At 45.8% G+C, this 22,963-nt stretch overlaps 1 protein-coding gene and 1 long non-coding RNA gene across 3 annotated transcripts in view; both read left to right on the top strand.

Moving 5' to 3' along the window:
* The window catches only part of tafa4b (TAFA chemokine like family member 4b), a 32,448-nt gene extending 30,509 nt beyond the window's left edge, over positions 1-1,939 (top strand). Inside the window, exon 4 of the mRNA XM_060069743.1 lies at positions 830-1,939. Coding sequence (XP_059925726.1) covers positions 830-841 — 12 coding nt within the window. The 3' untranslated portion in view covers positions 842-1,939. The remainder of the gene's footprint in view (positions 1-829) is intronic.
* A 2,837-nt stretch (positions 1,940-4,776) lies between these two features.
* The window catches only part of LOC132470734 (uncharacterized), a 38,573-nt gene continuing 20,386 nt past the window's right edge, over positions 4,777-22,963 (top strand). The window contains exons 1-3 of one of the 2 annotated variants that reach the window (XR_009528699.1): positions 4,777-6,216; positions 6,382-6,537; positions 15,728-18,034. This is a non-coding gene — a long non-coding RNA (uncharacterized LOC132470734). Of the gene's footprint in view, positions 6,217-6,381; positions 6,538-15,727; positions 18,035-22,963 lie in introns of those variants that run through there. The other variant, XR_009528700.1, reaches the window with a different exon arrangement.

Here is a 22,963-nt window from a genome sequence, read left to right as displayed (position 1 = left end):
AGCCGGGAAACACTCCCACTGGACCACCTATTCTTAGCTCACTCTCTCTGTCTACCTGTGTCACTTGGGCACTTGGTCTGTCCCTTTCTCCTGCTCCCTCTGTCACTCTCACTCCCTCTATCTTCTTCTCTCCCCTTCTCTCTCTCCCTCCCCCTCAATCATCCCTGCTCTCTCCTTCTCCATCCCTCCATCTCCCTCCCCCTCGCTCTCTCTCCCTCCCTCTCTCTCCCTCTCTCTATCTGTCTTCTCTCTTTGTGGCCGTGACTCTGGCCTGATCAGTCCCTCATTCAACGCAGTCATGCCTATGCCCTTTTGTCCGTGTCTCTCCCGTTCCCACACAGGGCCGAGACACACAGCCGAGAAACACGGCACAATGAGAAACTAACTATATATGTCTAAACGAAGGGCATGCTTCGATTTACAAGAACAGCCGTTATAAGTCTAAGCAGACGTCTACGTCAAAGCTTTCAATACCACAGTGGAGGTCAGAGGAATGGGTTCAGTCCAGTATGTCTAAGGGTCTTCACACACAACTACGCTCCCACACACACACACACACACACACACACACACACACACACACACCTACGCAAACAATAATACACACACCACACACACTTTTGTTGAATAATAAGACCTGTTATGAAAACATTTGCTCTAAGGTGCGTTGAAGATCTAATTCATCTCTTTATCAGAACTGCTTGTGCTCGGTACACAAAGTTTGGGTTTCAAAGTGCTTTTCCTGCAGAACGGGGCGGCTGCGCGCCGTCCTGTGTGTCAACCAGTTCATTTATCCTCTTCTTCCTCCGTGCTCTTTCCCCTTTTCTAGGTCACGCGATAGCAAGAGAGGCTCCGAAGGTGCAGAGCAGCTGTTCAGGAGGAGAGACGACACAAACATATCTAATGGAATGGAAGCTGACCGATAATCACCAAACTCAACGGAAGCGTGTGGACACTCGATGGATGAAAGACACCGGGCCGCTTGTTTTGGACCGACGGACCACTGGGACGGACGACCGGACCAGTTATTTGATGCAGAAAAACGAAAAACGACGCTTTGATCTGACAATGATCCCCAAAAAATTAACTGAGGGACAAAACTGTGGACTAAGGAGAACAAAGAGGGATATCAAAACACTGGATTTAGCATTTTTTAAAAGTCTATTTCAAGAGAGAATTTATCCGTAGATGAGCGGTAGATGAAACAATAGAACAAAGGGACAATGAAACAACAGCGTTGATAGTTCTCCCTGGACGTGGTCCAGTCCAGCCCCTTATCCATAAGAAAGGCTTAGCGCTGCATTGAGGACAGTGTTCCTCACGACCGGCCCGGGAGATGGGCCGGAGCGCGCAGCTCATATCCGGTGAATAACTACTGAACGGCAAATTAGCGTCCAATTGCTCTTTTGGGTCAAGCCCCTTTCACACAGAGTGCTCCGCGACGGTCATTTTACAGTTCTAATTGGTACTGCGAGCGTAGGATCATAACAGCGTATTAAATATTCATGTAAGATATTTGGACTAGTTTGAAACCGTTTTGGGAATGTGTTGTTTTCTTGATATTGCCGTCTGTTGCCGAAAGGGAAGATCAGAACAGGATTATGTTTCTTTATGTTTCCTTTTAAACGCTGCCCGCTTTAGGAGTAGAAATATATAATGTATATCACGCCCCTATTATTCCCCCGTAGGTTTGGATGAATAAAGTGTGGCTTGGAGAAGGAGGCCACGACCATATGCAGCTATACTACATGACCATAAAACTAGGAAATCTATGACTACAAAAATCTGTTCCTCTGTCTGATTCATTCGTTTTTTCGCCAGATATTTGCAAGGTATTCCTAAAGAGGTTCTATATCTTTTATCTGGTATACTCTGGATGTGATATCATTTGTGTTCACCTTTTAGAAGGCTCATAAAACGCTGAAACCATGGGGGACGATACATTGTCTTTCTAATTTACGTCACACGGAAATAATCACATCTCTCCTTTTTTTTCTATTTCGGGAACGGTTCGCCGACTTGTTTCCCATTCTGATTTGTTTCTTTTCAGCATGTTGAAAAAAACAACAGCATATGTATTGTAGAGGTCTTTCTAATGACCTTAATTAGGGGGCGTTCGTGCTTCTGTGCAAATTAGTAGCCCAAATTATCCCTGAAAAAAAGCCTGCCAATGGTTCTTCACTGAGACATGGAGACGTAATAGCTGTATGATATGGCCTGATAATGGTGCTTCAGCTTTCTGGAAAACATGTTTTTCCCCGTTGGGCTCCATCATTACTGTGTACCGAGAACAATCATAGGGGAAGGCCTGGACAACGTCTGACATCCTTCAATTATCCTCTCTCTCTCTCCACGCGTCTGCCTGTCCGTTTCTCCTGCCGTCTTTCATTCGTTAGCACAGAACACCATTACATGGACAATTATGCTATTGGTATACCCACACACCCATACACATACTGTACACACACACACAACTGTGTGTTGATCTCTTTGGTGTTTGTACAGCTAAGATAACCACTCATAGTTTGACAATTTGTTTTGTATTTATAAATGTCTTTCATGCTTTCTCTCTCCCCCTATATTTCTTTCACACACACACACGCACACACAACCTCATACACGCACACACATACACACCCATGCACACACAGAGATATACACACAGAAGTACACACACATGTGCACAAATGCATGCACCTCAACACACACACACGCAGACACAAATACATACACACACACACACACACACACACACACACACAAACACACAAGCACACAAGCACACACACACACACACACACACACACACACACACACACACACACACACACACACACACACACACACACACACACACACACACACACACACACACAGAGTTCAGGGGCCCGGGGGTGGAGGGCGGGCCCTTGTTTGTGTGTGTGTGCGTGAACCCCTTCTGTTGGACACGCTGCCTTGCGAGCTGTGATGAGTTTATGGAATCTGAGCCTCTTGCCTCTCCCCGCTCCGGCCCTGAGCTCTGAGCCGGAGGGACAGCGGGCTACTGGTGGCAGACGTCTCCGCTCTCTCATTACGGAGAGGCCTGGGCAGTGCTGGGCTCCTCCCAGGACCACTGACAGGGAATATATTTTTAGGCCCGTGGTGCAGCAGTGCAGTTAGGGCCAGTCACACTGCCATCTCTTGCGCCCCCTTTCCTCTGTTTTGCAGCTACACAATGGTCCAATTAGAGCAGAGATGTGTGCGACAGGGCGCTGGAATAGAACTGCAGGAATACAGGTAAGCAGATACACAAACAACCCATTTACATGCCCAGGCACAGGCATGTAGCCTAAGTCACCTTGACACAGACCCGCCCTCGCACTATGTGTTTTACATTGTGTACAGACGTGCATTCCTACACATACAGACACACACACACACACTTTGGAAATGCTTGATTTATTTATTGCACACACTCTCTCTTTTTCACAAACACACACAAACACACACGCACACCCACGTTTTGCCAACGGGTTCGAAGGTGGAAAGGAGTTCTCGGAGGCTGAGGTGTCCACCGTCCTCACTCAGTGGGTCAGATTAGGGCAGTGCTTCCTCTCCTTCCCTGCCTCCGTCTTCCTCTCCTCTGGAGGTTTGGTGTTCAGCAGATGAGCCTGGTGCTCTCTTCCTTTCCCTCCCTGCCCTGCGCGCCTCTGCAGCAGAATCAATATTTGAGGACAATTTGCAGCCCGCTTCTCCCGCGTGGCAGTGGCCTGACGCCGCAGCCTCCAGACGCCCGACTCCCGACTCTGATTGGAGGAAAGGCTGGATGGAGAGGAAGACCGAGAGGCTACCGGAGCTTTGCTGGGGTCAGGGGTATTTAGCAGGGAGAGGCGAAAGCACGTTACGTGGTGTAGGATTAAAACTGCTGCAAGGGCTAGCTCCCTTTGTAACGCCAGAGTACACATGCACACAGTCCTCCATTATGGCAGATATTAGTCATTGAATTGGAGGGTTAGTCCGATCCAGGGGCCTGTGACGTTCTCAGTGGACAAGGCTAGCGTGAGGCCATGTTCAGTCTGTTAGGTGAATGGTAGATAGAGGCAGACATTCAGAGCGGCAGACGGCCATTGTTGGCTCCAACAGCATATTAAAACCTGTCTACGACAGTGAAGGTTACCCTCTGTCTGACTTCAACAGGCAGACAATATTTCTGACGCTGTTGGTTTAGTTTGCTGAGGCTCGTAGGGCATTGAAACAATGTCATAACATAAACTGCCCTTCTCCATTTGAAGGGATTTGGATGCATTTAGGCTTTCTACCGGATCACTTTCCCGTGCATTCAGGATGAGTTAGGGGCAATTTAATTCATATTGGACACCGCAACACAACAGTTATTCCAGTTATTAATATATTATTATATATATTATTAGAATACAAATCATAGAAAGCGTATACATTTTTCATATTTCACACATTAAAGAAAGCTTTCTTTTATATGGTCCGGCCTTTCTGATTGGTGGATAAACAACCCCACTCGTTGGTTGATATTTTTTTCACAGACAATCAGGAGGAAACGCTGTTAATGAGAGCACAACAAATTGCTAACGAGGAGAGAAGGCTAGTTGAGAGTGTAAGGGTGATTAGCCAGCCAGAAGGGGAAGAAACAAAAAGCAGACAACGATGAAACGTGTGTTTGTGAGAGAGAGAGAGAGAGAGAGAGAGAGAGAGAGAGAGAGAGAGAGAGAGAAAGAGGGAGAGAGGGAGAGAGGGAGAGAGGGAGAGAGGAGAGAGAGAGAGAGAGAGAGAGAGAGAGAGAGAGAGAGAGAGAGAGACAAAGAGAGGGGGAGAGCGTGCGAAGGGTATTTTAAGGATGCTTGTTTATACACAAAGCCTGGGCGGCTCCCGGGAGGCCTGTTGCTTCGTCAAAAGCAGGCGCCTACTGAAGTCCATCATCACACTCCTCTGCTTACTTCACACCAACACTGTCTGCGGGGGGAGAGGAACGGCCATGATCACTGTTGATCTGCATTCTTCGTCATCTTTAGTTACTCTAATTTGTTCCAGGCCTCGAGTATCATCTTTAAAAGATGTGGACTAGCATTCATCTTCAGAGAGAGAAGGGAAGAGAATAGTAATCTCAAGGAGAACACATGTAGAAGGAGAGGATTTAAGGCACTGGTAGCTCAACTGGTAGTATTTCTGTCTGTATTGGTATTCTATATATTTGTTTTTAATGTTGTTGTTTTTTTTTTTTTCGTTTCCGGCCATCTGTGAGCTGGTTTACACTTGGCTGCTTAAATGTTACGTTATGGTTGGAAATGCTGTCCTGTCAACAGTCCACAGTCCACTGAGCAGAAGACTCATGAGACCGTTAAAGTCCGTCTGGACAGATTTTCCATCATTTTGAATTTTCTGAAAACCTAGAACTTCTCTTCATCAAACTGACAGAATTTCACCAAACTTGTGGTAAACTTCACAAAACATTTCAGGGATAAAATGATTAAACATTATGCTCAAACAGTATGATCAATTCATCAAATTCATAAATTCAGTGGGTTTGGCCTTTCAACTAAATAGTTAAAGTTCCACGAATTACACTATAATTATAAAATCTGCTACAGCTGTCCGCCCAAGGACATGAGCCATATCTAAATCCACTATAAGGGGGTCTTATGAGCGATATATATTCTTAAACCAAGCTGCATGGTCAATCTTCAGCATACGTAGGACACAGGACACCACTAACCCATATCTATAATATGGAGGTAATTCAAAATGATGACCGTTGACTATGATATATAAACACTAGGCGGGCATATTGTTCATCATCTAAAACAAATACTACTGCTGCAGAGGTATCCTTGTTGATGGTAGATACTTAGTTTCATGTTGCTTGGTCGAATATAATAGCCATAAAAATCCACTATTTTCACAACTGTGTACCCAATTCACATTTATTAAACATCTTTTACAGTGGAGCATATATTTATATCTTCAATATAGATCTATGCAACCCAGTGCACTTATTTTGGTTACAATATTATTTTTTACTTGCAAATGTAAGGTCACATACAAGTGGGTATTTTTGCTACTTATGTGACCTTACATTTAGTAACAAATTCTTTGAGAGTCAGCACCACCCCCCCATACTGATTATAGCGGATCACACACACCTGTGATGTTTCATCACAACAAACACTCACAGACACAATGAGCACATGCTGCAAGAACTTAGAGGTAAGTGGAATTGTTTAATTCTAAAACTGAGTTGTTGATGGCATCATTTATATTCAAGAATTAAGAATAAACAATCATAACCATTTTTTGTTTGACTGTTTAGTTGTATAGTTTGAATACCAATATGTTCTACTAGCAAACCTGAGTTATGTTTTATTTCTACAGGTCCGTCTGGTCTATCCAAAGGTGAATATCTTCTGTCAAGAAGTGTTATTGAGAGAAAGTTGCTCTTGCATGACGAAAACACATCTTTGTGAGATTAAATGCATGTCGATACGAAGAGGATGGATGACCCAAGCTGTCTGTAGAGGTGCACTGTTGGTGAGTTTATCGCCATTAAATACAATCAAATAAGACTTGTAATTCTATGATCAGGTCACTCCATGCTGAGAATAACTACTCAGGCCAGATATATATGCTGCCCTCAGACATGCGTGTCCTGATAGTCTCCTCTAGGGCAGTTTGTCTGAACATATCGTGACCTGATATTCTCCTGAAAAATAATTACCCCTGAGGTAGTTTTTTCTCCGTAGGAAATGTATAACCTTATGTGTGAAGCAGGCATAGAAAGTTGGTATTTCATACACCCTGTGAGTGGGCGTGTTGGTGACGCTTCGGTCTGCATTGCATGTCATTGAGTGGCACCCTAAATGATAATCATCAACAGTTCCTTCCCTGCCGTCGATGTAGGTTAAATAGCACAAACGCTTTCTTTCCCTGATAAAGCAGTAATTCGCTATGCCTTTCTTCTTCGTCGTTTCTTCTATTTGTCTCTAACTCGTGCACCACCATCTTTGTTGTGGATGGAACAGAATATATGATGCATCGTTGCAGCAACATTTAAGATGAGTTGCCTCCATGCTGTCTGTGGTCAAACCCAAACCAACTAGAGTGGCAGCGGCCGCACTGCTACCGCCTCTTGCGAACTTTGAACCTACGTCATATCCCCCCCCCCCCCCCCCCCCCCAACCAACCAACCAACCAGAGTTTCTACTGATGTCTTAACGACACAGATGTACGCATATAAAGAATCAAGTCTGAATCAACCTCAGGGTTGAATCTCCTGATGTAAAAAATTATGAAAAAATAAGGAGGACTGAAACCGGCTATACTTGCATGTAGACGACCGGCTGCATCTTGAACTGAATTGTTCACATACTTGCCAATGTACTTTACGTGTTAATAGAGGAATCCAGGATTTGAATAAAATGTTAAGTCATTTATATTTTCCAAAAGCTTAATCCACAGAAGGAAGTTATTGCCTTTTCTTCATATCGGTTGGTATAAAGCATTAGTATGTTTGTCGTTTTGTATTTTTTTTACTTTACATTTGACGGTGTAGGCCCTATTCATAATTGTCTGGAAATAAAGGAGCAAGCAACTCTTAGAGCTCATTCTGGCTATTTCTACACTCAAGGGGAACACACCCCTAAAACCACGTGCAGGTTTGTTGGCCAACCACCCCTCCCCAGAAGGAATAAAAACCTGGAGGAGCTATTTTTTAAAGGCAGGTTCAGGGGGATGGTTATTTTAAAACGTCTAAGAGACTATGGGGAGCAGTTGTATTTGAATGCTGTGCATTACTCAATAAACGTTGTTCTTTTCTGCATAAACACTTTTCTTGCAATCTGCCACATAGTGGGACTGGCAATATTGTATCTAATGGAGCAGTGCATTACTCAAACGTTTTTGCAAGCAGGTGTGTGATCCTTTGATTAAAAGTCACCTCTTTAAGCCTAATTTGTCAGGTATTGTTTTTTGACCTCAGCCTGATGGACATCTCTTCTCAATGGAAAACAACCCAAACGTTGAAACGTCTTCCAACGCCAGGAATAGTTGAGTTAAAGAACACCTAAATTGCCAGCTTCCTATCGTATTCTCGTATGTCTATCCGTTTTATTCTTATGCATAAACCTGGGATCTTACTAGATCAGAGGTTAATTGAAATGGGGTACTTAACAGGCTAAAGGAAAGAAAGACTTCAGTATGATGTGATCCTGGTAGCCTGTCCCCTTTAAATTGTTACTGCACTGCAGAGAGGGTCTGACCTTTGTTCGGGTCAGACCTCTGCTGGGGTTAGACCAATACTTGGGGAAGACCTCGTCTGAGTCAGACCTCGCTTGGGTCAGACCTTGCTGGGGTCAGACCTCTGCTGGGATCAGACCTCGTCTGGGTCAGACCTCTGCTGGGATCAGACCTCGTCTGGGTCAGACCTCTGCTGGGTCAGACCTCGTTTGGGGTTAGAGGTCTGGGGTCGGACCTCTGCAGTCTCAGGGAGCAAATCACACTAAGTTGTTTCATAAAACTTGTATCTAGTTTGTATTTGGATACAATTTGATTGCATTACATTCACGCTCTAATGTCAGAGGCTTCCCTGGGTTATTTTATATTGATAGTTTTGCCACTTGGTGAGACAAACGCATTTGAACTACTTGTGTGACCTGTCTCGTATGTCTTTGAATGTGAGCTAAAGGGCACCGAAAATGCCAACTTCCTATGTATGTCATATTTTATAAATCTGTGATCTTACTAGATATTACACAGATCTTAGATGGGTTAACTGATAGGTTTGTGAATGTGTTCCAAATGCACCTTGGCTGCGCTTACAATGTATTTTCATGCATGGTTAATCCTTATTTAGATTTAATCCTGGTGACTACTCTGTGTAAATAGGCGACGTCAGGTGGAGAGTGGATGAGTAGGCAGCACGAGTGCCTTATCACTGGAGAAGTTAAGTCTCCATCACTATGATCATATCACCTTATCTTGGGAAAGAATCCTGCGTGTTTCTTCTAATGAAAATCAACTCCACCTTTACTCAGAGAATACATTAAATACTGCAGTACCCTGACTACTACCGTGAGCATTCATCGGTATTCACTAACGTCAGTATTCAGGTCTGCTGGAAATCAAAGGAAGTGACAAATCTGTCCAATCTTTTTTTTTTTATATATATATATATGTATATATATATATATATATTTATTTATTTATTTGGAAGCATTAGCATATCCTTGAGAACACACCAGGCATTTAGCATTCGGCCCCCTAGGGGTGGCCCCGTCCATTATTGAGATGACCATGCGACTTGGCCCTCCGCAGGTGATGACGAGAGAGTAGGCCTACTTAGGGAGCGTATTTCGCCACACAGCATCTTAGCTCACGGACCACGGTCCGAAAACGCAACAAAAGACTCCAGACGAATTCAATAAAAGCCGTGGATAAGCAGCGGAGCAATCAAATGTCTTTTAATATTCACTCTGCGGCGCTGGCCGTCTGCGGCGGCCTGATATTGACGGTTAGGTGAGCGGGGGATTCATTAGCGCTGCCTCCCTCCGGCTGAGCTGCTCTCTGCTGCGTCGTCAAACTCACTTATCTCCTGGAAGCAATTAGCCACCAGGGGCCACGCTGACCCGGGCCTTTGTCTCACTCTTGCCGGGTGAGGGTGGCAGAGCGGCGGGCCGGCAGTCTTGGCACTGCTGGCGCTTGTGCCAATGTGAGCAGCACTGATAAAGAGAAAGCCCCATGGTGGGCAGTGTGTGTGTGTGTGAGAGTGTGTGTGTTGATGAGGGACTATTATTACATCAGCTATAATTAAAGCATTATCTTCAGAAGTGTGTGTGTGTTTGTGCGCATGCGTGCATGTGTCATTCAGCCATTACAATCAAAGGATGCAGGGAATAACAGCAATCGACAATTGCACAGATAGTCCTATTTATGCTGACAGGGTGAATGCTGATATTCAATTGCATAAAAAAAAAAACAGACACGACGCAGAGAAGCGACACGCCGCTTGCGACATACAATAATCCTGCTGCACAGAATCCCCACTCGTTGTACGTATCGGTAGCCGTATAGGCTTACAAATGTGGCAAGTACTACATATGTAGCACTGGGACGATACAAGTAGCTGTCTAATTCATGTGGGCATGCGCTCATCGTAATAATGAGTCTCTCTGCTGCGGCGGCGGCGCGGCTGCGTCTGCTGGCGCACGACTAGCGAGCCCGGAGCGCACTGCGTGGCCCGCGGTCGACAACGCTACGGTAGCGCTGCTATTTAAAGCCGGGTTTCTAATTTGTCAGAATGGGGCTTTACGTTCCTGTCACGCTCTATCACTGTCATGCTCACCGTGGGCTCGACGTAAACATGAGACAAAAAAACAGGAAATAATCCACCGTAAGATGACAAATAAATACTTTAACTGGCAGGCAAACAACCCCCATTATTGCGCAGCAGGAGAGGAATGGCTTTCAAGCGCGCGCTCCAATGTTGACGCCGCCACCCGTACGCATGAATTATTCATAATTAATCGCCCTGACGTCCTGCTCGCTCCTTATTTACCAAATTAATGGTTTGTTTTTTCGCCCGGGATTTTTCTCGTTGAGCTTGTTAGTGTGTGTGTGTGTGTGTGTGTGTGTGTGTGTGTGTGGGGGGGGGGGGGCTGGCACAGGTGAAGAGCAGAGGGGGGGGGGGGGCTGGCACAGGTGAAGAGCAGAGGAAGTGATGAGACGGAACAGCAAGGGAGATGATACCAACCTATTCGTTCCTTCGCCTCCCTCCTCAAAAACGAGAGCATGCAACTGGTACCATGCATGCAACTGATACCGGATATCTTTGACAATTACCGTACACACGTCGGTGCAGGTCCGTTGTTTACTCGCACTACAACACCGCTAGCGTTGAATCATGTAGAGTTGATACACAACCTGGGGGCTGTGTCCCCCCGTGATCCCGTTTCGCCACGCAGTCCAGCCACAACGACCCCGTTGCCCATTGCTGCATACCAGCCTAACAGGGTGTGTGTGTGTGTGTGTGCATACATGTCTTTGTGTGTGTATGCCAACATGCACGTGGGGGGGGGGGGGGTGCAGGGCGTCGCGTTGGGCGTCGCGTTGGTCATATCATCAAGGTGGGTTGTTTCGTTGGGCCAATGGGGGCCAAACAGCCGCACAAACATTTACAATGGAGCCGACCGGCGTTGTAAACAGGGCAGGTGGTACAAAAGAGGCGGGCTGAATAATGGATGGGATGTAAGAGGACCCGGCTTCAGGGGATTTTGGACCATTGATTCTGGCTGGAGCCGAGAGAACAGGGGCGGGAGCGCCTCCTTGGTGCTAACCTGTATAAGGAGCTTGTCTGTTTTATTTAGCAGCCAGCCGGCCACCTCTGCACCATCATCCCCACCACCACCACAACCACCACCACCACCACCACAATGGCCTCCTCCTTTGGTTTCTGTGCTGTCTGCATATTTATTATACAGGGTTTAGTTCCCAGTCGCCCCTGTTCCCATTCTGTCTCGCTCTCTCGTGGTAGTGTGTGTGTGTGTGTGTGTGTGTGTGGTGTGTCCCTCTTTGGTCATCCACTACCATGTGAGACACTGAGCATCATCATGCCAACACACTGCTACCACGCGCCCAAGACTGAAACAAAGGAACAGATGGAGAGAGGGGGAGAGGGAGAGAGGGAGGGAGAGAGAGGGAGAGAGGGAGAGAGAGAGGGAGAGAGGGGGAGAGGGAGAGAGAGAGATGCAGGGCTTCCAAAAAGCAAACTAATGCTGGAAAAGAACGGCAGAGTGGGAAAGAAATAAAATGACAAATTAAGATGGAATTGACAGATGATGTACCTGTATCTACGAGGAGATCTAACTGTACTCTTGAAGGAAAACCAGTTGAATAAAGACCTAACATGGGGAGATATAGGGGGGTATTATGGTTTACAATTATTTTCACGCTCCAAGAGACATTTTTTGCGCAATGTGTATTTGGTGGCGGTAAATGCTGGGCTCCAATGAAGGGGAATGTTTGAATTAATAATAAATAGCATGGGTAATGGGTTTCCATTACGTTACAGTAGAAAGTATAAAATGATTGTGTTATATAATTACACTACATACAATACATAAGACTTCAGATGACGTATGACTTTCAACCATCAGAACTATGCTCCAGGTATGGCGACAGAAACATTTTTCTAGGACCAGGCGAAGCGAGAATGTTCGGGCATCACACATTACAGTGGTAATTTGAACATTCTTTGTACAATATGAAGCAAATCTCTTTCACATTTTACAACTGACAGAATATAGGCATTACTGCAACTTTTCATCCCTCATATTTCACACATACCTATCATATAGGGGTTATCAATAGAGAGCCTGTCTGCTCTTAATTAAAAGCCCTGTATGCATCTGTATGGTTGTACGATTTAGAAGGTAGGCCTAGTGTGTGTGTGTGTGTGTGTGTGTGTGTGTGTGTGTGTGTGTGTGTGTGTGTGTGTGTGTGTGTGTGTGTGTGTGTGTGTGTGTGTGTGTGTGATTGTGTTGGTACTGTGCAGAGTAGCTGCAGGAGAGTGGGCGGCTTCTTCTAGCCAAGAGACATGTGTTTATTTGGCATTGGGTGGGTGGGTTACATCATGAGCGGCCCTCCTCGTGGCCCACTGCAGAGACAATATGCTGCCATCTTCATCACAGGAAGTTAGCTCAGTGGCGTTGAAAAGCGCTCGCTTCTCACAACAGCCAGTGGCCACGCTAACCCTCCGCCCATCACTGTCGGGGCTTCACTTCAATTACTCCCTCAGTCCACATCCCCCACCAAATTACATTACTGCAATTATATCTGCCGTGTGACATATTGTCGCGGCGAGGGCGTGCGAGGCTGTGGAATGCGCTGAGCACCGGAATGGGAAAAAAAGAGAGAGAGAGAGAGAGAGAGAATGAGTTGGAAGAGGAGGGAGAAGGTCATTTTGGGGGTATTAACGAGCACCAGGTTATGTCTCAGTGGTTAGCTCTGCTGATAAATAGTGGTGGGCCATATTGATTGTGTTTTGCATTGCGATGGGTGTTTCATTTAAAACATTAACGTCCCTCCCTATTGTCCTTTCTCTGACTTTGGCCCATCGATTAAGGTGCTGCGATGTCAGCCCCTGTTCTAAGAAACTGCTCTTTTTATCTGGTCCTTATTTTTCATCTCTTTCTCTCTCTCCATCGCTCCCTGTCTCTCCCTCTTGTCTCTCTCCCCCCTTCCTTATCTTTGTCTGCCTCTGCCTATCTGAGGGCTGTCATAGTTAATCAGGCCCAGCGCCGCCGGACAGTAGATCAGATCACCGAGACAACACCGGCCAACGCTGATGAATACGGAGGTGTTCTGCAAGACGTCTGTCCTGTCACACCTCCACCCCCACCATCACCACCTCCACTTGCACCACCCCGGCCTCCACTACAACAATCACTACCACCATAACGACCTCCGATACCACCAGCTCTACAACCCCCACCTCTATCATCACCACTACCACCATAACCACCTCTATCACCCCTACCACACCACCACCACCACCACGTCCACTAGTACCACCACTACCATCATGACCACCTCCGATACCACCTCCAGCTCTATCACCACTACCACAACCACCAACGCAACCTTCACTAACACCACACCTACCACCGACACCTCCAACACCACCTCCACTACCACCAGCACCACCTTCACCACCATCACCACGACCACTTCCACCACCATTACAGAGCTCAGCCTCTCTCTTTCTCTCTATCTCTCTGTCCTCGTCAGCGGCTCAAATCCTGAGGAAGTGCACTCTTGGCAACGTGGGAATACCAGAGGAGGGGGAGCAGGAGGAGGGGGTGAGACAGGTGTGAACAGGTCCTGACCTCCCATGCCTTCATACTCAACCCTGGACACATGCAGTCATATTTATTTGAACTATGGCTCGCTTTGCCATGTCAGAGAAATGCATATCAGGGTTTGTTTCAAGATGAACTCTCAAGATTATTTAATTGCTACAGCACAAACAGAGAATAATTTGGCCTACTTTGACTAATGTCGATTTTGAACCTAATTATAACCACTAATGGTGTTTTTACTTCTGCTGGCTCTTTTACATCTCATGTGGATGTGTGTGTGTGTGTGTGTGTGTGTGTGTTTGTGTGCGTGTGACTGTGTATACGTGTTTGTGCACAAGCTTGCTTGCTGTTGTGTGTTTGCGATGAGACCTTAGACCCAAATGTAATTAGACTTGCTAATGACCGTGGCCTGTTTACAGCGTAAGCCTGCTAATGATAAATGCAGTTGACTTATGGAGTCTTCAAACACAGTCTGTGGGCTGAGCTCCACATCAATTAGCTAGCCGCAGTTCATATATCATTCACTTAGATAGTGGGTTCCCTGCACAGGAACAATGTCCAAGCAGGCACTTTATTCTGACCTGATTCGCCGCGTTTCCCACAGTCGTATCTATGACTACCCAAAGTCATGGAAGACTTGGACAGGAACTTTGGATAAGTAGAATGACTGAAGTGATCATTTGATCCCAATCGAAATTATATTATATTATATATTATATTTGTATCGTCTATGCAAATTCTACTTGGCATGTCCCAATCCCATTACAAACGTCCTAATGAGTTATGTTGCTGTTGCTGTCATTTATGAATGATACAATGACGTATTACGGAAAGCATTAACTGAAGAAGGAATCCAGCTCATAAATTAAATAATAAATCAGTGACAAGCAACATCATAAACAGAGTACCTCGAGGACAATCTGCAACAACAACAACAACAACAACCCTTGAGTGCAACAGACCTGAACCGTTGTATTCCATGATGTCAGCCATTTTAAAGCATTCATGTAAACATTGGGGTGAATTAAAAAAAAAAAAGTTGGGTTGACCATAGTGTACCTGTGGGGGACGGTGCACTTTCTGATGAGGCTGAGGAAATGGTGGTTTCCAGGGGGTTGATGATGACGGCTAACAGGAAGTGAGGGTCAGCTGGTGTCCTGACCACCTGCTCTGCACCTCGGAGGAGCTCTAAGGAGCTCAAGGCTGTCTGGGGGTCACCATGGACAGGAAAGGAACTCACCACATGCTACCCTCCCCCAATCACTGAATGTGTGTATCCAGGGATAGCTGAGTAAGTGTGTTTGTGTGTGCCTTTTGCATGTATTTGTGTGTTAGGAGTGACTGGGGAGATGGCTGAGAGTGTGTGTGTGTGTGTGTGTGTGTGTGTGTATGTGTCTTTGGAGAATAATAATAATGTTTGTGTGTGTGTGTGGCTGCATGCATGACCCTGTGTACCTCTATTTTGCATTTGCATGAGGTGCGGAGAAAACATGTGTGTTTGTGTGTGTGTGTGTGTGCGTGCAACATGCCAGCTTATGCATCAGCATGACTCTGTGTTTGTGTGTGTGTACGTATGTGTGTGCGTGCATCTGCAAGACTATGTGTGTTAGGCTATGTCTGTTTATAGGTGTGTGTGTGTGTGCATCGGCCTGACGGTTTGTGTGTGTGTGTATGTGAGAGTGTTCGTGTGTGTGTGTGTGAGTTCGTGTGTGTGTGTGAGTTTGTGTGCATGCGTTTGATGGTATGCATGTGTGTGTGTGAGTGTAGCTCGGTGATGTGACAGAGCCGGGGGCAGTGCGTGGGCGGCCGATGTTTGTCCATATGTGGGCCTTCTGTTCCTCCACTGCTTGACCTTTGACTGTCTTTAGGAGTTACATGAAGGGCGTCTGCGTCCCGCAGGACTCCAGGGCCGGAGCTGCTGCAGCCCCAGTAGGAGGCAAGGTTACCCAGGCCCACAAGTGACGCATCCTCGCCAGAGGTTCAGGCACGCCTTGAAGCCTCAAGGTCACATGACTGCTGCCGTGAAGGAAGTCATAAACAAAAAGTAGGAGCGCCCGGGATTTTTATTTTATAATCCTTTTTTGTTCGAACGTGTCACTTTCCTAATATGAGTTTACATCATCAGCAACAATGATACAAAAAAAACAACTGTCACTTGGAGCACTTAGATGCGCAGTAATATGCCAACGTCAGCCAATTCACTAAGGAGAGCGGAGAGCGAGAAAAATTAAGCATCTGCCTCATTTCCCTAACTGGCTGTAGCCGGCCTCATTAACGAGAGCTATGCTCATGCTGCAAGACTCCGTATCAAGCATCCTTACCGAGACCTGCCAGCATGCCAGTGGAAGCACTAAAACATTTAGCATTCTAACAAGCTGCCATTAACAAGCTTGCCGTTTTTTTTTTAGCAATCAAAGGGTAATTGGATACATCGTTACATTGCGATTGTACAGCACAATGCATTGATACAGATTCTCTCGGTACAGAATGGGGGAAATTAAATGTAATGACAGCAAATCAGCCAATAGGACCGGATAGTCAAGGGGTTGGGGTTTTGAAAGGTCCCTTGTTCGAACCCTTGCATCTACAGTCTACCTGTAGGCATCCTTGATCAATGATGCCACCTCCTCCCTACCTGCTCCTAAATGACCTAAAGATACATTCACGCAAGTCCCTTTGGGTAAAAGTGCATGCTAAATTAACAGTAAAGGACAATCAGCTAAGGATTATAATTAACAAACGAGGTATTTCCTCCTGTGACTTCTAATTATCTTTAGCGTAAAGTGCTGTGGTTATTTGGGGGCAGTAGAGACTACCGCCAGGCTGAATACAGTCTCTGTGCTGTGGAAGCTGCCTTAGCAGCAGCTTCCATCCGGGAGCGAGTGGCGACAAAAAGCAGGGCCTGCTCCTCGTGAGTGGATGTAATGTAATCCTTTGCCATGAAGGAGCAAGAACCGAACCGGCAAATGGTTTGTAATGGATGGCCTGGTTATGGTTTCAGCAATAGTAAAGGTTCCGATAAGGAGGGTTAGTGGAAATCAAAGGAATCAATTAGCTTTTGGATGGGCAATGTTCTTAAGATTCATTATGCTGACAGCCTAATTACAGGGGAACAATGAGCTGATAATTACATCAGTAATAATTAATACCCTCAATGCAACAAAGGGAGCGTGGAGAACACAATCTTCTGCTAATAGGCTATTACCGACTTGATAAAATCAGCAGTTCTGTAATGGTACGTGACAGAGCTGGGAACTTGACTTATGTGGGGGGAAAACAGGGTGCATCCATACTCTGGGACATGCTTTACTGGAGCATTAAATAATTTTGTAAAGACCAAAGTAAGAGGCTTTAGCAAAAACAGCAAAGAAATATATTTAAATGTGGTAAAGCACCTTCTTTATTTGGTTTGGTTTAATGGGATGGCACGTTCAATGCGTTTGTTTGGATGTTCATGCAGGCAAATTGCAGTTCTACCAACGACAAAACAGCGACGCTGTTTACTTCTATGTTTCCCCCCCCCAACAGTAAAAGCGTAATAAATTAGAGAGGTGCTGTTAGTATGTGAGGCATCGAGGTGGCCTCTCCGGTTGTTCCCTCTGTTGAGACCCCAGGAATTAGTGGCAGTAATTAGCTTTATGGGCCCCACTATATCTGAGCGGATCCTACCACTCTGTTTCATTTATCTGGCAATTTAGACCCGTGAGCAAAGAGTGATTTCTAATTGATTGTTTAGCGCTTGGCAGGTAGCTCCACGGTAAAACCGCAGGCCTGGGCCGGGAGAAGTGTTATTGCTCATTAAATGGCTTAATAGCACGACGTGTCCAGAGGGGAAGTCATCAACCATGTCTCTTTTTTCCTTCTTTTTTTTTACTCTGGCGCACACGGCTCTCCCCCCCGGTGGGAAGTGCTGTGGTCCACAGCACGACGGTGTGTCGGGTGAACGCCCAGGAGAGTAGGGCTGTCTGCTGCCCACTGTCTCCTCTTCTTCTCCCACTTATTCTCCCACTGCCTTGACACATGTCAACTTGTCAAGAAGTTGTCCTTGGGCCGAGTCTCCTGCAGGATGGAGGATATGTGGATGAATACGATGTTAGACCTCAGGAAAATAAAGGATGCTTCGCGAAGGCTCCGTCTTTATTTTGGGGAAAGAAGAGGTCTTGGTGACGAGGGATTAAAAAAAGGGTTAACACCAGTACACACAGTACACAAAGGCTCATTGGAATTGGTAAATTCATTCCTCCATTATTTTAGCAACACTTCCTTCCATTCGGCCATTTATCTGGGTCTTTTGAACCAAAAGCAAAAAATATATTGCTTACATTTTTGTTTACACTCCTGCGTAGTTTGGACGCACCAGAACACAACGCCTGCTGCCACATACTGAAATGAGTAAAAAAATAAGGAAAATAAATAGGGTGTTTCAGTGCACCCGAGCAAAGCTTACGCCGAGTGACTCCGGTATGAATGCGTGTCTGGTCCCCTACCACCTCCCCCCTCCCTCTGGTGGTCATTCCGTCCGTCCGTCAGACAGGTGTGTTGACATTCATTCACAGGGATGAATCACAGTGTTTGCTCAGGGTAAATGTTAAAGCTGGGGCTCTGCTTGACTGACACTCTGGATTTCCTTCCCCCAGTCAGAGTGAATGTTCCCCCCGGTGTGCTGCATTGGCTCGGGACTGGGCTGAGTAGAGTGTTTGTGTGTGCGTACTGTAGTCTGTTTGTGTGTGTGTGTGTGTGTGTGTGTGTCTTTGTGTGTGCATGTGTGTGTAAAGAGTGTGTGTGTGCATAGAGGCTGTCAGTGGGACGTCAACATCTCTATTACAGCCACTGGACCACGACCCCAACTCACACCACATAAGCAGACTGCCGCTGTTACTGCTGCTGTTCACAGACTAGATTTGATTACACAACGCATTGCCATAGTACACCATTGTTACTTGTTGCTATATGTTTTATCCTACAGTGAATTCAGATGTGTGGCAGAAGGGAGCAGGTAGAAGTAAGGCATCTTGGTTAAGGAGTGGTGCGGCTGCAGACACTGGCGTCGATCCCGGTAACTTCAGCCAGGGAGTTGACAGTACACCTTCCCGCTAAGGGCTCAATATGTAAACCGGCAGTCCATATTGCACAGCAGTTTGCTGGGGATTTTTAGTTTTTATGAGTGAGCGACTTGTACACCGATAAGCTTGGGTTGGATGTTGAAGTGAGATATATTGCTGAGGTCAGGACATGGCAGAATACTTAAGCTGCCAAATTAAAGAGAAAAATGATAAGAAATAAGAAGGTTGAAGCAGATAATGTCTGCCAGACCGTACCTGTTTACCCACTGTGACAAATTACCAGAGGATACTTATTCTAGACCGTACCGTTTTGCACACTCGGAAAAATACCCTCAAGTACAATCTGTTTGCCCACTTCAGATAAGGCTTGATTTATGTCACATTTATCACTCATAAAGATAACTTTAAAGAACCTCTATGACTTAAAAGGAGAGCAGACTGTCACATGATCTGTGAGAAAAACACACACACACGCACGCACGCACACGCACACGCACACACACATCAGAGCCTTGATGCTTGAAAATAACATTTTCTGAGCATAATTCCCTTTCGATCCCAGCTGGTGTTTTTAGGATCTCTCATAATTGTCGTGTCTATAAATACCAGCCAATAACTTTACTAGGTGTGCATATGTTAACACACAAATCCCAGAGGGAGGACAGAGGGTGTTAACATGCACTGTCTACTTTAGGGATCCTAATTAGCCACATATAAATCTAATTCAACCATGGCATACAGCAGGGGCGATCGTGGGGGGCTGTGAGGTGAAGGCCTCATTCCCTGGTTCTCATTAACCCGTTCAACATGGTCGACATGCCTCTCTCCAATGGATTTTCCTAAAGGGATGACCTTTCCAGCTGTTGAACACAACTTCAACATGACTTGATACTGTACTTGACAGCTCTGCTCTGCCGACGCCGGTGTCACTTTAGCGCTCCAGAGACGTGGAAATACTCATTCAGGCATTACCGCTCAGGGTAAACGCCTTAACATCGCGGTGGATTTAATTGACCTCAGAGACAATCCCTCTGCTCAGGGATGATGTCACAGGATCTTCCCCAAACAACCCAAAGAAAGTCGTGCTTCACATCCATCCCTATGGGCCTTTGTCACCTAGCGGCCATCTTGGCTCCATCTCGGCTCCATCTTGGTTCGAAAAGCTAGTTGGGTGAGTGAACTGAATGTGGAGCCAAGATGGCTGCTAAGATAATAAGGCCCTATTGGAGGCACTGGTTTGGTTGTCTCAGGGTTTCTTTTCCACTCCACCTTGTCACCCCTGCGACTCTTGGTGTTTTATTAGCTTCATATGCTCTAGCGTCGTCCGCTTCACCCGCCGCTGACTTAGCGGGTCATCTCTCTCCTTGTCACAAATCAAATTAGCACGGACTGCGATTAATCATCGGGCGCGCGGCCCAGTGAACGGTGGGCTGACACCTTATTAATATCCTTAATTACACTGCGTATTAGGTCTCGCCGTCGTCCCCTCTAATTATGTTGCCTTTGACTTCACAACTCCTTCAGCCAAAGCTAAGCAAATCATTTGTGCAGTTGAGTATTCAAATGGGTGTAGCCACTAGCCAGGTGAGGGTGTGATTAATGTAGGGCACATGGGGGTCTGCATGGGTGACTGGGGTGAGGGGGCAGGAACTGGTCTTGATTTGGTATTGTTCAATTCTTATTGATTTACGTTGTGATTAAAGGAGGAATAATTACCGTATCTTCAGGGACTTGGCGTGCAATAACGATTCCATGTATTGAATGAATGAATAAATTATTTGATTAATGAATGAATAAAAAACTGGATGTGTCAGTGGATGAAGGGTGGTAGAAGGGCTGATAAGTTGAGGCATAAGCTTTGCACGAATTACAGAAATTAAGTTATCATTTTGAAAGAGAACTGCTCACATGGTAAAATGCTAACGCTAATAATAATAATAATACATTTCATTTAGAGGCGCCTTTCAAGACACCCAAGGTCACCTTACAGAGCATATAGTCATCATACATTTTTTTAAAAACAAGACATTGTGGAAAAAATAAATAAATAAATAAACATAAGCAATAAGAAATAAATAAAACAAGACAAAACAAAACAAAACAAAAAAACAATCAAAACAGTGATCAGTTAGACGTTGTGTGCGAGTTTGAACAGGTGAGTTTTGAGTTGTGACTTGAAGGTTGTAATGGTGTCTGACTGTTTTATGTGTGGGGGGAGGGAGTTCCAGAGCCTGGGTGCTGAACAGCTGAATGACCGGGCACCCATTGAAGTGAGTCGTGATGTGGGGATACATAGTAGTCCAGCAGAGGTTGAGCGGAGGGAGCGGGAGGGAGTGTATTCTTGGAGGAGGTCGCAGAGATAACTGGGGGCTAGGTTGTGGAGAGCTTTTTAGGTGAGTAGGGTTTTGTATTGGATACGGTAGTGTACTGGGAGCCAGTGAAGTTGAATGAGGACAGGGGTGATGTGGTCAGATGATTTGGTGCGGGTGATGATCCGGGCGGCTGAGTTCTGAATGATCTGCAGTCTGTTGATGAGTTTGGTGGGGAGTCCGGTGAGGAGGGCGTTGCAGTAGTCTATGCGTGATGTGACAAATGAGTCAACTAGGATTTCAGTGCTGGATTGGGTCAGTGATGGGCGGAGTCTGGCGATGTTGCGGAGGTGGAAGAATGCAGTCCGGGTGATGTTGTGAATATGGGGTGCGAATGAGAGGGTGTTGTCCAGGATGACGCCGAGGCTCTTGACTTTGGAGGAGAAGGGTACTGGGAATCCATCGATAATTATGAGTGGAGCTGGGGTGTGTTGTGATTTAGTGAGGGTGGATTTGGATCCGATGAGCAGGGCCTCGGTCTTGTTTCCATTGAGTTTCAGGAAGTTCCTGCTCAACCAGCTCCGGATCTCTTCCAGGCACGTGATGAGGGAGGTGGGGGGGATGGCAGCGGTGGGTTTGGTGGAGATGTAGACCTGTGTGTCGTCAGCGTAGCAGTGAAAATGGACCCCATGGTGGCGGAGGATAATACGGGTAATAATACGGGTAAACATACGGGTAATGCATTGACATATCAATCTCTTTTTATGTTCGATTAAAAAGATATGCAACAAAGGCTATTTTTGGGAGATGCAAGAAGAGAGTTGCTTATTGGTAGCGGTTTAATGTTCTTACAGCCAATTCAATGAGCATAATGAGAAAATCAGTGGCATCTTTGCCTAACTTGGTTTCACGTCGTTCTTTCAGGAACATATTGCACACACAACATATTGCTATTTAGTATGCGATGAGACAATTATCCAGCTACGCTGCCAAAAGACGTTGCTTCAGGACGGTTGAATATCACAGATCATCAACATGTACCACGTTCCATAGAGGCTAATGGATAGGGATCGCAGCGCTTCGCCTCCGTTGTCATTATTTTACTTTCGGAGGCAATTCTGGAGGTGGTGAAATGAAAAAGAGAGATTATGTGGCTGAGCGCTCTCGTCCTGCACATGAATCACACAAAGAAAGACGCCGCTAAATCGATCTCACAGTCCCGGCGTTCATTTACTAAGTTGCTCACATGAGGAGAGACTTTAAATAGTCTGGATTTTAGAGCTTTTTTTTTTGAGAGTGGAAAACACTCCCACTGCACTACATGGGAGGAAGAAAAGGTGGCCAGGGGGCATCCATGACTACCGTCTTCATAGGACCCATATGGGGTTTGAACCTGAAGTCTTCCCTTCACTTGAAATGTCATTGAAAATCATTGATTTGTGTTGTGGATCACATAGACAGACCTGCTTGCTGGGAGTCACATCAGGGATACGGACAGTGACTCATCGCGACATAGCTGTATAGATTCATGTAAATGAGTCCTAGGTTAATGGGATGTATTGAATATAGATGGTAATTGAAAAAAAGAAATGCCCTTCAGTATTTACCAAGACAGAGATGGTTTCTCAGCATTGTTTTAACCGTCTTACCTCTCACCACTGCAGTGGACTGTGGAATCATCCATCATCTGCAAAGCTTTGGTCTCTAATGGGGAGTCTGGATGAGTTTGAGG

Source organism: Gadus macrocephalus, chromosome 13, assembly GCF_031168955.1.
Source record: "Gadus macrocephalus chromosome 13, ASM3116895v1".
Taxonomy (NCBI): Eukaryota; Metazoa; Chordata; class Actinopteri; order Gadiformes; family Gadidae; genus Gadus; species Gadus macrocephalus.
This window is presented reverse-complemented; position numbering and strand designations above follow the sequence as displayed.